Genomic DNA, 16,311 nt, shown 5'->3' with positions numbered 1-16,311 from the left:
GTACATTGGTTGCAGGCACAGCCCCGGTAGGGGGTGTGCAAGAGGCAGCTGGTCGATGTTTCTCTCTCACCGACTTTTCTAGCTCTCTATCTCTTTCCCTTCCTCTCTCTAAAATTCAATAAAATATATATATATTTTTTAAAAATGACAGGTCCATGAATAGCAAAATATCTGTTTCTCTCTTGTAACATGAGCTGAATTTGCTGCTTATAGTAAATTGTATTTCTCAATATCAACAAGATTCTTCAAAAGGTAACTGTTATCTGTGAATAATAATTACTTAAAAGATAAGCAATCTAGAAAGCATGATCTACAAAAATTAAATGTTAACTGAATAAACAGGATTTTGTGGGACTGTATGTGCAGAAAAAAGATATAAAGGAAACTTGCACATAATTTAAAAAGTAAACTAATTACAAAGTGTCAGGAAGCTGATAGTTTCCATGCTATATCAAATTAATTTCTTAAATTTAACCAAATAAAAACCCTGCTGTTCAATAAGATGTCCTGAAGCAAATAGTTACATGAATCCTCAGGAAGACAAAATTAAGGCTAAAAAGATCAAACACCAAGTGTTCATTAAACCTTTCAGTCAACAGAGCCTTTATTACATGCAAGCACCATTTCTCACAAGATATACATGTTGTCCCAATCTTTCAGTTTTTTCAGTATTTTAATTTAAGGTTACTTGTGGATCTAACATAAAAAGTAACCTACTAAAACTGGTCAAAGTAAAACTTGATTCTAGCTATTACCTTAACCTTTAATTATTTAGGTTTATAATTGACATTGTCTCAAGTAGCAGAATATAATTCTTGTACTTGATAGTCTTCTATACTAAAATATGTACCAGAATATCTTAAGAAGTTACTAAGTATATGGAATTAACATATGTATTTAGCTGTTTTCCATATGCTGGAAAGTATAATGCTAAGTTTTTTAAGAGGAAAATTGTTTACAGATCGTGGTTATTTATGGTTTTTGCAGTTTCCATAAAAAACTGGTCCATATTAAACAAGTCTTGAAGAACTAAGATGAAAACTTAAAAACCCTAATGACAGTCTTGATTTACTAAGATAGAAATAATAAACCAAACCACAGTTCTCTTTTCCCAGGCCTCAGCAGAGATGCTCTGTCACACCTTTTTGTCTGCTTAGTATAAAAGTTGAATGACCTCTTCATAAATTAGATATCAGTAGAAGACCCACAAATGATGGGCATATTTATTGGGACACATTTTAATTACTAGAAGATAATTCATATACTGTATCAAAGTGCATTATGAGATTTGCACTGAATCTGTCCACATGTTTGTCATATTTTATAACATTTCAGTTGGATGCAGGAAGACTGGAATTGTTCAGAAAATTCTAGCTTTTAAGATGTGGGTAAAGTTCATAGTGAGTCTTTTAAGAAGTATAATCACAACAAGGGACTATGTAAGAAGAATGAATATTGCAAAGGAAGCTTTATAGTCAATGAAAATACAGTACTTTGGATTGGCCAAAATGCACAGAAAACATGAAATCAAGGTCATGTACTTTACTTATTGACCATGTGGCTACAGTTCCAACAGCCGTACCAAGTAATCTTCCAAATTGCTTTTAAATAAAGTTCTTAAATTGTAGCAATGAACAAAAAGACAACATACACTTAAACAATACTGCATTTTATCAAAAGACACATAAGAAATTTCAACTCATGTCTTTGACAGTTATAAAAATCAACATTTGGCTAAGTTATAAACATGTTTATAATGCAATTATTTGCATAATTCTAATAGTAATGATGGCTATAAGATCAGAATAGGTTAAAAAAAACCATACCTAAAAACATAAAAATACATAGGCCAATATTTACCTGTAGAATATGTTCACATGTGACTAAAGTTCAGCATTTACTGTATTGCCACCACTCTAATTTTAAAAATCACACCCAAAGGGTAAGGCAAAACTAGCTAGCAACTGGCCTATTTGTTTACTTCTCAATTTGTGAAAATGTCCTTAATCTGTTGATGTAGCAAACAAATTTGAACTGTGCTATGCAAAAGAAGAGACGATAGTCTGCTTTGCAATGAACTGTAGAGTTCAATCGCACACAGGCAACATGCTATATATGAAAAAATTACTAACTGAACTACAGGTATTAAATACTGAAAAAAGTTAACAGTTTATTATAATTTACTTTATTTAACAATCTAGGAAGTTTGCAGCCATCAGCAGTTCCAGTGCAATTTCAGGTGCAATTGGGAATTCAGGAATCTCTGTGGAGCTGTTAGTGTAGCGAACCTTGTAAGTAAAATACATGCACACTTTTGATAGCACATGTGAAGGGATCTCTCTAAAATTGACTTCATTCGTTTCGTTCTCAGCAAACTGACCTATAAAAGAAAAAAAGGCGTGTTATGGGCTGACGTGTGTTCCTGCAAAATTCTTATGTGGAAGTCCTTACGCCCAGCACTTCAAATGTATTTGGAGACGGGTGTCTTTCTCTCCCCCCTTCCACCCCCGGCCCTGTTCAGAAAGCATTTTAAATATGGAATGCTTCACAAATTAGCATGTCATCCTTGCACAGGAGCCATGCTATCATTCCAATTTTAGTGCACGTACTGCCAAAGTGAGCATGGAGATAGGGTCTTTAAAGAGGTAATTAAAGGAAAGTAGGATTTATTAGGATGGGCTCTAATCATGTGACTGGCAGCCTTAGAGGAGGGGATTAGGGCCCGGCCAGAGTGGCTCAGAGGTTGATCGTTGACCTATGAACCAGGAGATCACAATGGATTCTTGGTTAGGACATATGCCCGGGTTGCAGGCTCGATCCCCAGTAAGGGGGTGTGCAGGAGGCTGTTTCTAACTCTCTATCCCTCACTCTTCCTCTTTGTAAAAAGTAATAAAATATATTAAAAGAAACAAAAACAGCAACGGGATAAGAGATAGATACAACTAGATAGATCAAAAGATACAACTAAGGACTGGCTAGCGTGGTTTAGTGGCTGAGTGTCAATCTATGAACCAGGAGGTCACAGTTGATTCCCAGTCAGGGCACATGCCTGGGTTGCAGGCTAGATCCCCAGTGTGGGGCGTGCAGGAGGCAGCCAATCAATGATTCTCTATCATCATTGATGATCCTTTATCTCTCTCCCTCTATGAAATCAACAAAAATATGCTTAAAGCCCTAGCTGGTTTGGCTTCATGTGGACTGATTTCAGGGCTAGATTTGATTCCAGTCGGGGGTACGGGTTGCAGGCTTGTTCCCTGGTAGTGGTGCACATGCAGGAGGCAGCCAATCAATGATTTTCATCATTAATGTCTCTCTCTCTCTCTCTCTCTCTCTCTCTCTCTCTCTCTCTCTCTCCCCCTCCCTCCCTCCCTCCCTCTGAAATCAATAAAAAATACATTAAAAAAAAAAGTATTTCAAAGAAAATGTTTTGTTTTTTTTAAAGAAAAGAATAAAAGATACTACTAAGAAAAAGAATGGAAGAAAATATTAAATCATGTATCTGATAAGAATCTAGTGTCCAAAATTTATAAAGAACTCTTACAACTTAACAACAGAAAAGATAAACAACCCAATTAAAAAGTCGTCAAGAGACTTGAAGAGACATTTCTCCAGAGGATACACAAATAGCCAGCAAGCACATGAAGAGATAGTCAACATCATTAGTCACTAGGGAAATGCTAATCAAAACCACAATGACACACTACTGGTACCCATTAGGATGGCTAGAATAAAAAACTGCAAATGAAGTGTCAGTGAGGATGTGGATAAAACCACATAAGGAACCCTCATAGATGTTGGTAGGAATGTAAAAATGGTTCAGCCACTGTGCAAAGTTTGGCATTTCCTCCAAAAAGTTAAACATAGAAGTCACCATATGTTCCAGAAATTACAATCCCCAAGAAAAATTACCGCAGAGAAAATGTTAAGAATAGATATTTGGAGGTGGTAACTTCTATAGATAACTTCTATAGAAGCAGGAGCACAAATCACCAGGCCTGTGTAGAGAAGCTGACCATGGAAACTAACATAGGAAAACAAACCTTCCTGTTTCCAAGTAACCATCGGGCTCTTATTGAAACTAGGGTAACTAATTAAAAACAGGGTCTGGCAGAAACCAACTTTTCCCCAATGCAACATACTTATTCGATGTTCAAATAGTTACTGTCTCTTTTAAGTGTTATGAGTCATTTCACTCAACTTAAAACATTCATCAAACATTAGAAGTGAAGATATGTGAAGAGAAAATAAAGGAAATGTTCCTACCTGGGCCACTCAACATGGCTTTGATTGTTCCTGATGTTAATGCATGTTCTCTTTTTACAATAAATTCATGACCATCTGAAGATATCAATTTGACATACATGGCATCAGGGCCTTCACAGCCACCATAGGTTTTCTCTTCTCCATCTAAATGAAATAGTAAAATGACTTTTGAATCACAAAATTTATGAACAATAAAAGGTTTACCAAGTTAATATTTGGGGAACTCAGACCAGAAAGATTTCTCGTGGGTAATAGCTACCAAGATTTTAAAGATTTTAAGCTTCTTGTTTATTATTCTCTACACATTTTCCAATGTCACAATAACTCTATACATTCTAGGATGTTACTTTGGGTGAAAATTTACCACTATTTTACAAGGAAGCATTAATAATATTTTTGTGAACACAGCAGCAAATTCAAATTTGAAGACTAAAACAAAATATTCATATAGTAAAATTTAGTCCTGGCCGGTGTGGCTCAGTTGGTTGTGTGTCGTCCCATGCACTGGGGATATCCCCAGTAGGAGGCAGCCGACAGATGTGCTCTCACATTGATGTTTCTCTTTCTCCCACCTCCCCTCCTCTATTCCTAAAAATCAATTTTAAAAAAGGCAAAACTTTAGCCGAAACCGGTTTAGCTCAATGGATAGAGCATCGGCCTGCGGACTGAAAGGTCCCAGGTTCGATTCTGGTCAAGGGCATGTAACGTTGTTGTGGGCACATCCCCAGTTGGGGGTGTGGAAGAGGCAGCTAATCCATGATTCTCTCTCATCAATGTTTCTAACTCTATCCCTCTTCCTTCCTCTCTGTAAAAAAACAAAACAAAACAAAACAAAAAAAACCATTGAAATATAAAATAAATAAATAAATAAGGGCAAGACTTTAATTCCATCACCTGAAATACTTATCTTTAAAAAAAAAAAAAATATATATATATATATATATATATATTTGATTATATATACATATATATGGCTGGGGGACTCATAAAGATGCAATAACTCCTAAGTTATTGACTATCCAAGCATACAGGTTCTCAGCAGTTTTGCCAATTTCTGAGAACAAAAACAAAATAATTATCAATTATTTAAATTTATACTTCTAGTATTTTTTTGCAAGCTAAACCATTTTATATGTCTGTTGGAAAAGTTTCTAATATTTTAAGGTAAACTACTCACTAGGAATCACAAATTTTATAAAGGTACTGATCTGTCTTTCAAGATTATACTGTAAACATAGGTTGCTGAATTAAACTACTTTGACCACTTTCTAATTTGCATTTGCATTCACTGACAGTGAAGTGGAGTGGGAAAACCGGCTTCTACCAGTTGAAATACTCGTTATTTTCTTATGAAACTTACCCATTTTGTTCTTATGAAATTCTACTTCGCTTCCACAGGAAGTTTAGTAGTTTCCTGAAAATATAACAAAGCCATATTAAGACATGTTTTCCACCATTATTTAATATGTCCTTGGTGTTACAAGTTTAAGGCCTCTCTGCTAAGCAGGAATTTCCTAGTCCCCACACGGTAGAACAGTATCAAGTTTCTGAACATCTGACAAAAGATGATCACCTCCGGGACAATAAAGTCAAAATACGAACTTGTTTCTTTTCTTTCTTTTTTTTTTTTAAAAAAAAAATATTTTATTGATTTTGTACAGAGAGGAAGGGAGAGTGATAGAGTTAGAAACATCGATGAGAGAGAGTCATCAATCAGCTGCCTCTTGCACACCCCCTACTGGGGATATGCCTGCAACCAAGGTACATGCCCTTGACCGGAATCGAACCCGGGACCCTTCAGTCCCCACGCCGATGCTCTATCCATTGAGCCAAACCGGTCTTGGCTTGTTTTTTTCCTTTTAGGCACCTATTCTGAAAGTCTTAAAAACACATGCTGTTCATTAGGACCTAAACTAATCTTGAAAGAGATCCTTGGCCTTAATCATCTTCATATTTATACTACATCTGCTTGATTCTGGTAGACACTAAAATATTTGCTGAATGAATGACAACACGATAAATCCAAGGACATGAAGTAGCTTTCATGAGATGGAAAAAGATAAAGCTTGCTCGCTTATGTAAATGTTCACATCAATATCTGTTTTATCCCTTCTGCATATAGGCTGCCAAAAATCTGTAATTTAACAGAAGAGTGGTAAAAATTTATACTTTTTTGAGAAATCTTAAATTTTACAAATGGTGATTATTAAATAAAAAAGGCTCATGTTTTTAGTAATTTGTATTTTAATAGCATTGCTTCAAAGAAGGATTTTATTAATATCACTATTATTTTTAGTGATTATCCTTTTCTCTAAGAAATTTCTGGCTAATACTTTAGGGGAGGGTGAAGAAAATAAGTCACATTTTAGGGCAAGAAAGAAACTTGGAGATAACTTATGTCATCCGCACCTTAAAAAAAACGGTAACATCCCTGCTGTATAGAGAAGATAAATGCTTGTTCCGGGTAATGATGGAATAAAGCAGAAATCACCTGTTAGAACACTGGCTAAGCACGGAGAGAGATATTTAAAGTACCGTTTCTAATGGAGGCAGGGTAGCAATACTACTAAGAATTTGAGGGCCTGGTAAGTGGTAAATACTGCATTAAACATCATATATACATCGTCTTATTTTAAACCAACATTTCCACAGAAGAATTTTAAAAATGAGGAAACACTCAAGGATTCTACAGCTTAAGTTGCAGCCTCAGGATTTAAACCTAGGTAAGCAGGCTCAATAGTTCACACTCCCACTACTCCATACTGCCATGCTGGCTCCAGTTAAAACAGCCACTACTGCTGAGAGCTGTGCTGCATTCTCTAAAAGTAAAATACATTACTATGTCATTTTATGATAATAATAGTAGACAATTAAAAATTAATCAGTCATTATTTTCTTCTGTTCATACTGCTTTGTAATCATTCTCTTAACAAACAAACAAACAAAAAATATTTAAAAAGGACAAAATGCGCCGAAACCGGTTTGGCTCAGTGGTGGAGCGTCAGTCTGCGGACTGAAAGGTTCCAGGTTCGATTCCGATCAGGGGCATGTACGTTGGTTGCGGGCACATCCCCAGTGGGGGGTGTGCAAGAGGCAGCTGATCGGTGTTTCTCTCTCACCGACGTTTCTAGCTCTCTCTCTCTCTCCCTTCCTCTCTGTAAAAAAATCAATAAAAAATATATATTTTTAAAAAAGACAAAATGCTAGGGAAGCTAAAACAAGAATTTCAAGTGCTAACTTTGCTATCTGGAAAATTTTCAGAGCAAAATATCTAGAATGTTTACTTAACTAGCAGTAGCTAGGTAACCATGTAAAGTGACATCATAGAAGCCCTTTGGGTAGCAACAGTTCCTCCAGACTTCTTAATATAGTAAATAAATTCCAGCATTTATACAAGGGTTAAAGAGGGAGGAAGGCTCCTATCAAATAAAGGAGTATATCAACAAGAATTAAGAGCAAATCTTAATTCTTAGCTAGGAGCTAAAAATATTTGAAGTGTGAGGAAATTTGGACTTAGCCCACAAATTACCTATAGAGATCTAAGTTTGGGGTGGCAAAAATCTGTTTGAACATTTGAGCATCTATTCCATAACTGAGCTTAGTTCAGCAAATATGAAAAAGGCAAAAAGCAAGTGGTCAAGAAGCAGTGGGCTGAGTGTCTAGGCAGCGGACAGCTTGAGAACAAAGGCCTGACTGAGATATCATTGTGCTCTGAGTATTACATTTAACATTACTTTTATAATTTTGTAATATTTTGGTAACAAATAGAAATTCTAGGTGAGCCTAGGGCCTACAATAAAATTAGTTTTAAATCTAGTACTCTTGAACACTGAAAAGCCCATCCTATTTCTGATTGGACATCTGGGTTATAATCTGTTCCATCAACCCTGTTTGTACCTGACCCATAACCCCCGTTTAAAATTATAATAGCCTGATAAACATGTTTTGCTCAATGGTTGGGCAAACCCCTTTTTGCTATTACACATTTATTGTTAGGTCTATTTTTTGGTACAGTTTCTATTATGAATGGGGTCTGTTTCCCTATTATACTTTAGGAAAGGCTATTGCTGCTGTTTTAAAGAAAAGTTTCTAATTTCATTCAGTTGATCTTGTATCCATCTTTGCAGAACTGTCCTAATAGTTCTAATAGTTTTTCAGTTAATTTGCCTGGATTATTTAAGTAGTAATTTAAATATTATAGTGTAGAACCAAGCAGTGCAGGAAGGGAACAATGGTCAGTCAACTTGATGATTATTAACTATGTGTAATATGATTAATTTGGAAAACAAAATAACACTAACCAAAAATTACCTAATGTTCAGGCCTATTTGAAGAGGCTTGAAAAGGCATCAGAATATCCTGCCTAGAATGAGCTTATGGTGTTAATGAATTCATGTCTCTGAGGACGAGTTAAAATTTTCATTCTGGCCATTCAACTTATGACACTGCTTCTATATTTAAATCTTGGGCAAACAGTCTTAATACTTTAGCCAACAGTACCCTTTCCCATCTTCTCCTACACGGGGGAATGAATAGTTTTCTTCACTATTAGACACGAATGTTTCGTGGCTGCTGCCTTTATTGGTATCTTTTTAGATATATTTGACCCACATGTCCAGCACACAATGGTAATTATGTGGTCATGTTAAGAGAGTAAAGCCGTATACAACAATGTACCTGCCAGACATAGATAGTATTATCCTGAGCGTTCCAACAAGATAGTTATTCAATGGCACTATGCTTTTGACCAAATTCTTTTTATGTTTTTCCTTGAAGTTGGCCTTAAAAAACTTGGAACTTTCAGACAACCACAAAAAAAATAGTTCTTTCTGGGGACATTTATTTAAGTTTACTGAAATATTTTGATTTTTGCTGAGGGAAGCAAGTGACTAAGGAAGGAGACAGTATTCTATCTTTCACAATAGAATTAAGTCAATATGAATTCTAATTCTTTTAAAAAATATATTTGTATTGATTTCAGGCAGGTGCCCAGACAGGGAATCAAATCACAACCTCCTGGTTCATAGATCAACACTCAACCACTGAGCCACGCATGAATTCTAATTTTTAAAACAATTTAACTTTAAAGTCTTTAGGGTACAGACACATTTCATTAAATTACAATAACCAAAACATCAATCTCACATTTTGCACACTACCATAAATTGTTAATTATAATGCAAGTGTATGAAACATGTATTCCTCCTATAAGTATATGATTTCTGGAATTTCATGTTTCCTAGAACTAATTCAATATCTTCGCATTTCTATCTTGAGATGTAAGTAGGTTAAGTGATAAGACTTCTGTTTCTTCACTTTGTAATTGAAAAAAAGAAAGGGGGGGGGGCTAAATTTCGTCTTTAAGTCCCCTTCAGCTCTCCCATTTCATGACTGAACCCATCGGAAATTCATCCTCTCTACCACAAATGCCCGAACTCCCAATTTCCCATCTTTCTTAAGCAGAGAGGCTCCCACACAGCACAGAACTCTCCGGCTCCAGCCTTGTGTTTCCATTGACCTATTTCACTCCTGGAAACTACCTGATCTTCCTGACAGAATGAGCTCCAAATTCCTTTGTTTTGATTTGAAAAGTATGAGCACGTATTCACACTGTATAGTATATACTTAACCCTTTGCACTCCGAACCATTCTGGACATTGGCTACCAGCTACTCGAAGCTAACGGCGGAAATGTGCGTTGAATTAATTCAATTCCCCGTAATCGCTAATAAACTGCAATGTCCCCTGAGAGGAGACATCCGAGCGATATGCTAGAATTCCGATGTCCACTGAGAGGGGACAGCGGAGTGCAAAGGGTTAAGTATAGAATCTTGCATTATAAAATGATTTTTAAAATGTTTTATTGATTTCAGCAAGGGAGGGAGGGTGAGAGATAGAAGCATCAATGAGAATCATTGATCAGCTGCCTCCTACAGGGCTCCTACTGGGGCTCAAGCCTGCAACTGGGCATGTGCCCTTGACTGGAATTGAACCTGGGACCCTTCATTTCGCAGGCGGACACTCCATCCATTGAGCCAAACCCGCTAGGGTTGGACAAGGTCAATCTTAGCCTTAACAGACCTTACCGTTTTTTAGCATCTAAGGTAAGGTAATGTCAGGATAACTTCCTTTTTTTCCTGAGCCCCTCAGGGCACAACCAAATGCCCTGGGCCCATGAGGATACCACAAGTCCCTTCACTGTTATTGTCATCATGTTAATTGTCGTCTGTTAACTATCCTGTACCCACCTAAGTAAAAGTGTTTATCATTTTACTAGAGGCCTGGTGCACAAAATTCGTGCACTTGGGGAGGCTGCCCTCAGCCTGGCCTGTGCCCTCTCACAGTCCGGGAACTGGGGGGATGTCCTACCTGGGGCTTCCTGGGCCTAAGCTGTCGATAGGACATCCTTAGCATCGCCACGGAGGCGGGAGAGGCTCTCACCACTGCGGCTGTGCTCACCAACTGTGAGCCCTGCTTCTGGCTGAGAGGTGCTCCCCCTGTGGGAGTGCACTGATCACCAGGGGCAGCTCCTCCGTTGAGTGTCTGTCCCCTGCTGGTCAGTGTGCATCATAGTGATGTCATTCCACCATCAGGTCTCTGCATATTAGCCTTTTATTATGTAGGTTTCTTTATCCAGTTCCACAGGACCTCCCTCCCCTTCTCTCCCCATCGCTAATCTATCACCAATGGATGTCATGTAACCTATCATCTCCTCCTTTGATTGTAAGGTTTAACCATTTTGGTTGGTCTTAACTTTTAGCCCTGGTCTGTGTGGCTAAGTAGGTTGGAGTGTCATTCAGTGCACCGAAAGGTGGTGGGTTCAATTCCTGGTCAGGGCACATACCCAGGTTGCATGTTCAATCCCAAATGGGGTGAGTGTAGGAGGCAACCGATGTTTCTCTCTAACATTGATGCTTCTCTCTCCCTCTGTGGAAAAACAAAACAAAACAAAAAAACCGGAAACAATCACTTCAATTGCCTGGTCTTTCCCCCTTCATCCTACCTGTATGTATACACTATATAGTCTGTCTACTCTTCTGTTTAAAAAAATTAAATAGAAACCATCCTTCTATCCAAGATTAATCTTTCCACTTGAGCACATCTATCCAGGGCTTGTGGTTATCATTATTTCCACCAACACATGAAAATGCTGTACATCATCACTCCCATCCACTTCTCCTTAACCTACCCTAACCACTTTGGCCCACTTGACGTTGTTTCATGAGTACGTTGTCATCTCCCACTTACAGTATTTATTTAAAAAAAGAAAAGTTCTGTCATTTTGACGTATGTTCATATGTGCTTTATGTTTTTTATTTATTTACCATAAGAAAAAGTCAGGAATTGTTATCTTTAATTTTTTTTTACTGTTTCACTGCATTACTGCTCTGTGTGCTCCATGTGAGTGATGTAGGTGCTTATGTGGGTGGGTATTCCATCGAGCCTTAGGAATATAGGAACAAACGGATCTCGGATCGCCAATGTATCCTGAGGACTTTCGGTATTTTATTTGGTCACATGATCAATATCTAATCCTATCCTACTGGAGCAGGATTTTACAGTCTCCCTCCTTCCTGAAACATTTCCTTCCCTTAGTATAACAGAAGCCACATTCTTTTCTGTTTCCATCACTGTTGGCTCTTCTGACTAGAGTGCTCGCACACATCTGCCCTCTTCACCACTCACTCTCTACTCATTGTCCTCTAGTCAGTCCAAAGATTTAAATATCGACTATAAAATTTGACTCCCAGATTATCTCCCTAGCCAGACATCCTTCCAGAGAAACAATTATGGAAATCCAACTTGGCTAGGGCACATTTTCTGAGCTGTCTACTGGTTATCAAACTCAGTACATCCTTTACAGATCTCTTTATTCCTCAGAAACCATGCAAACACCCCAACCCTCATTTCAGTAAATATTGATAGCACTACTGTTCAGCCAGATCCTTGGGCAAAACAGATTTCTAAATAAATAAATAAATAGATAGGAGTTCCTAGACACAAAGGCAAGACCCATTTGGCTCCATCTTAAAATTATATTTCAAATCAAACTACTTCTCATTAACTTACAATCTCTAGTTCAAGCCATCACTTCTCAACTGAACTACTGTAGGGGCAAAAATAGAAGATTGGGGACTAGCTAAGGTTATGGGAATTATTAATCATGCTCATGTTAACCAGGACTGCCTTGTGTTGGTTAGAGAAAGGACATTCTGACCTGGGAGCCAACCTTGGAACCATTCACATTCAAGAACTTCCTATTATCAAGGAAAAATTAACCTTGTTGCCCAAACAAGGAGTCCCACCCCAGCCCGCATAGTCTACTTCCCCACATAATCCTTGTTCCACCCTATATAAGTAGCTGGCTTATGGCGGGCTGCAGAGCAGATTTTTGTGAATGCCTGCTGCTCTCCCATACTGCAGGCAGTACTGGAATCAACACTCATATGTGATTCAACTCTGCCTCTGCTTAATTGACGCAAGTGTGACAGGCAGCACAGACCCACTCTGTCCGATTACACTGCCACAAGCCTCCTTAGATGTTCCTTCCCTGTACAAAATCCTCTCACTGCTTCTCATTACAAACAAAAAATGTGTATCAAGTTTCATCTTTAGTCACTCTGATCTCATCTCCCATCACTCTTCCTTCATTATATACCAGCCACACTGGCATCCTTAGAATTATAACAGGTCAAGTTCATTACTTTAAGGTCTTTGCTTTTGCAGTTACTGCTATCTTAAATTTCTTTTCTCACATCCTCCTCATCACTGAGGTCCTTCAAGCAAAGCATCAACTCCTCCCAGGGGTAGATCTTTGTTCACTTGCCTGTCAAAATCAGACACCCTTACCCTAGACACTCGTTATCTTGTTCTAACTCTGATCCTCCTATATTTTCTTCACATTTATTTATCACCACCTGAAACTGTATTTGCTTACTTATTGTATATCCTCTTTCTTAAAAAAAAAAATTGTTTTTTCTTGACTTCAGAAAGGAAGGGAGAGGACAAGAGAGAAACAATGATGATAGAGGATCATGGATCAGCTGCTTCCTGCAGGCCCCAAGCCCACAAGCAAGGCATGTGCCCTGACTGGAAATCCAACCACTGAGCAAGTCCAGCGGACTGGGCTGGGCTTTTTCTGATCTTAGGAACAGTAAACATTTAGCACAGGTTAGCTAAAATTCATTAGAACATATCAGTGTAACTGCAAAGACTTTCAGTTTACTTTTTAGTAATGAAAAATCTACCAAAAAACCCCCAAACACCATTTTATAAGAAAAACTAATACTACCTTAGAACGTGATATATAAGGCTGATTCTAACTTGTGGCCACAAGTTATTGCCTAATTATATTACAGAACTACCATAAAGTAAGGAAACTGGCATACTCAATCTGAGATAAATGTATACACAATACACATTTTTGGAGTGGTATTTAAGTCTCATGCATACACTTAAAAATTAGGTATGAACCCCAAATCACTGGCAATAAACGATAATATCCCCGATGGCTGGATCATAGTTGATGCCTTGCCATTGTTATCTCCAGAATGAATGAATTCACGTGTAAACTGTGATGTTTCAGGATCATGAATCAGACAAATGTAAAGGAGGTTAGAGATTTATCGTTTTAGTCCACTAAACAGAATAGGAAACACTGGGGGATTAAAAAGCAAATTTGGCAGTTTGAAAATAACTAGTTATTTCGGTAGTTTTCTACTCTGAAGGCGATACAGAATAGAAATACCGGCACGAGTGACACCAACTCCACAGCTATGGGTTACTAACGAGGTTTTAGTTTCGTGGGAGAAACTCATGGCCCCTGTACTTGACACTGGACACCTCCTTTCCGACAAGCCTGGGCGGTGGATGCTCCACGGTCTCACCCCCCCCCCCCTCCCCCGCCCCCCGGGTCCGGCCCCGATCCCGCAGCCAGTCACCCAGAAGCTGGGAAGAGCGAGGGAGCCCTTTCCCGGGGCGGAGGGACCGCCTGCCTCCGAGCACAGGACGAGCCTCCGTGCACACGGGGAGCGCACACACACAAAGCGGCGGAGCTCCGTGCTCCGGGTTCCACCCTCCGCGCGCGCAGCCCCGCGAAGGCCCCGGCTCCCCGGCCGCCGCCGCCGCCTCCCCGAGCCCACCGAGCGGCGCCGCCAGGGGTCCCGCCGCCCTCCTCTCCCCTCCCCCAAACCGGGGGCAGCGGAGGCCCCGGGAGGTCGGCAGCTTCCGTTCCTTCCCCGCCCAAAGGGGGAGAGGCGGGCAGCGGGGCAGCGAGCGCGCCCCGTGCGAGCCTCCTCCGTTCCCCACGCGGACCGGGACCTCCCTTCCCGCCCCAGCCCCGCGACTCACTCGTCAGCCCCGCAGCCGCCGCGCCAGGTCCCCGCGCACCGACCGCCACAGCCCCCACTCCAGGGCCGCCCCCCCACCCCCACAAGCCCGCCGCCGTGGGTTCCGGGGCAGTTCGGGGAATCACTTCCGTCGACTCACCGACGCTCCGGACGACGCGCGGGAGATTGGTATCCGGCGAGGCGGGGAGTGTGCGGCCTAGTTCCGTCAACAGGAAATGCACGGCGCCCCTTCCCTTCTCCCTGGACCGCAGTACTCCAGGCTGGTGTACGGGGGGAAACAGTAAGCGCCGGCAGATCTCAACCCATTTAATACCAGGGCTTCGGATTCCCAGCATGCAGCGGGCGACCCTAATCCATTTTCCGCAGGATTAAGCCTTCTCAGAGGCCTGCACGTGGTCCGAGCCCGCGCGCTGCACCCTGGGATTCGTAGTTTCTCCGGCGAGTCCGTCGGTGTTTGGGTGCGGCCGCAGTGCATCCTGGGATTTGTAGTTTCTCGCGCTGGCTCTTAAGACTTAAATCAGATTTAGAAGTTGTCCCCGCCTCTCGTTTTGGGGGTACGCCTGGAGACTGCAGAGGAAAGATGGAAAGGTGGGAGTGTGCGGTTTCTAAGATAACAAAATCGTGTTCTTTGTGAAGCAACATCTGTCCTTTGTAAGTCCTTTGTTGAGAAGTTGCAGTGCGAGTTGGAGAGCATCTCAAACTGCTCGCGCCATGGGCTGGCCTCATTTCCTCTCTTCCCGGTACGGTTCGATGTTTTCCGAAAAGTAAGCACATTTCCTCCCGCCCCCCACCCTGTCCCCACCCAGCCCAGGGGTTGCTCAGCGCGTCTAGATTCTGAGATCATTCACAGAAATTCCTGGCGGCCGCCACCCGTAGTCAATTCTGAGACCTTCTTTGTCACTCCACGCCCCCTTTGCCCCCACACCCCCTCTTGCTCTCCGGTTCCCTCGCTCTCTCTCGACACGCCTATCCTTTTTATTTGCTTCCTTCGGTCAGCACCAGGCGCCCTTCCAGGAAGGCTGAAACAGCTCAATAGTCACCCTCTGTACAGGACCGTGGCACGTAGGGCCAAGAAGCTCACCATTGCAAGTTGCTCAACTAGGCGCTGTTGTGAAACCATGCCCATAAACGGAAAGGGACGAGGCAAAGTTTGTTGACCTAATTAGTGGCTTTTTCGGGAAGATATTTTTAGTTAATCTGGCGGACAAGATGTATTGCTTTTTTTTACAGAAAGGCTGCCCTAGGTTAACTGATCAAACAAAACCTTTGCAAACATTGTTTAAGTTCTTTGGTTGCATATTCAGAGTGAGAGGAGGAGGCTGTGGGCCCATTTCCAATCAGATCTTCCCTCCTTTTCCTTCGGAAGTGTCCTTTCCTCCTATCTTGCCTCTTCCCCTCACTTTATTATGGAATGATAAGATTTTCCAGGTGAGGATACTGAGGCTAGCTAAAGCCAGATTCAAGGCTAGAACTTTTTTCTTTTTTTGTGCAAAATTAAACATTTATTTATGTAATCAATATTAATACATGCTTTTTATAAAAAATGCAGAAACCGCAGATATTTTTTCCCCCATGAACTTTTACATAGATCATGCACTTGATTTTTCTGAGGTGTAGCTTGTATTGTTGACAGGAAGCCACTGTCAGGATAGAATATAGAGGTGTCAGAGGTGTCAGACATGGGTCCTTTTGGGTCTCCC

General features: G+C 40.4%; 1 protein-coding gene across 2 annotated transcripts; it reads right to left on the bottom strand.

Moving 5' to 3' along the window:
• Positions 1-1,449: 1,449 nt before the first annotated feature.
• Positions 1,450-15,032, bottom strand: ELOC (elongin C). Of its 2 annotated transcripts, none has more exons than XM_084865022.1 (4): positions 14,751-15,032; positions 5,624-5,677; positions 4,264-4,407; positions 1,450-2,380 (listed from the first exon to the last, which is right to left on the bottom strand). In XM_084865022.1, exons 2-4 carry the CDS (start codon positions 5,625-5,627, stop codon positions 2,190-2,192), a joined length of 339 nt encoding a protein of 112 aa, XP_084721148.1. In that variant the 5' UTR covers positions 5,628-5,677; positions 14,751-15,032; the 3' UTR covers positions 1,450-2,189. The 2 variants fall into 2 exon arrangements, with proteins under 2 accessions (XP_084721148.1, XP_084721147.1); XM_084865021.1 differs by lacking the exon at positions 14,751-15,032 and adding an exon at positions 14,613-14,748.
• Positions 15,033-16,311: the final 1,279 nt, after the last annotated feature.

Source organism: Pipistrellus hanaki, assembly GCF_964339955.1.
Source record: "Pipistrellus hanaki genome assembly, chromosome: 17".
Taxonomy (NCBI): domain Eukaryota; kingdom Metazoa; phylum Chordata; class Mammalia; order Chiroptera; family Vespertilionidae; genus Pipistrellus; species Pipistrellus hanaki.
The sequence above is the reverse complement of the archived record's forward strand: the minus strand, read 5'-3'. Positions and strand labels throughout refer to the sequence as shown.

Bases quoted from the DNA above. Each gene is read 5' to 3' on its own strand.
- ELOC (XM_084865022.1), bottom strand. The intron at 2,381-4,263 runs GTAGGAACATTT...TTTCTTTTATAG, and splicing joins AGCCATGTTGAGTGGCCCAG to GTCAGTTTGCTGAGAACGAA.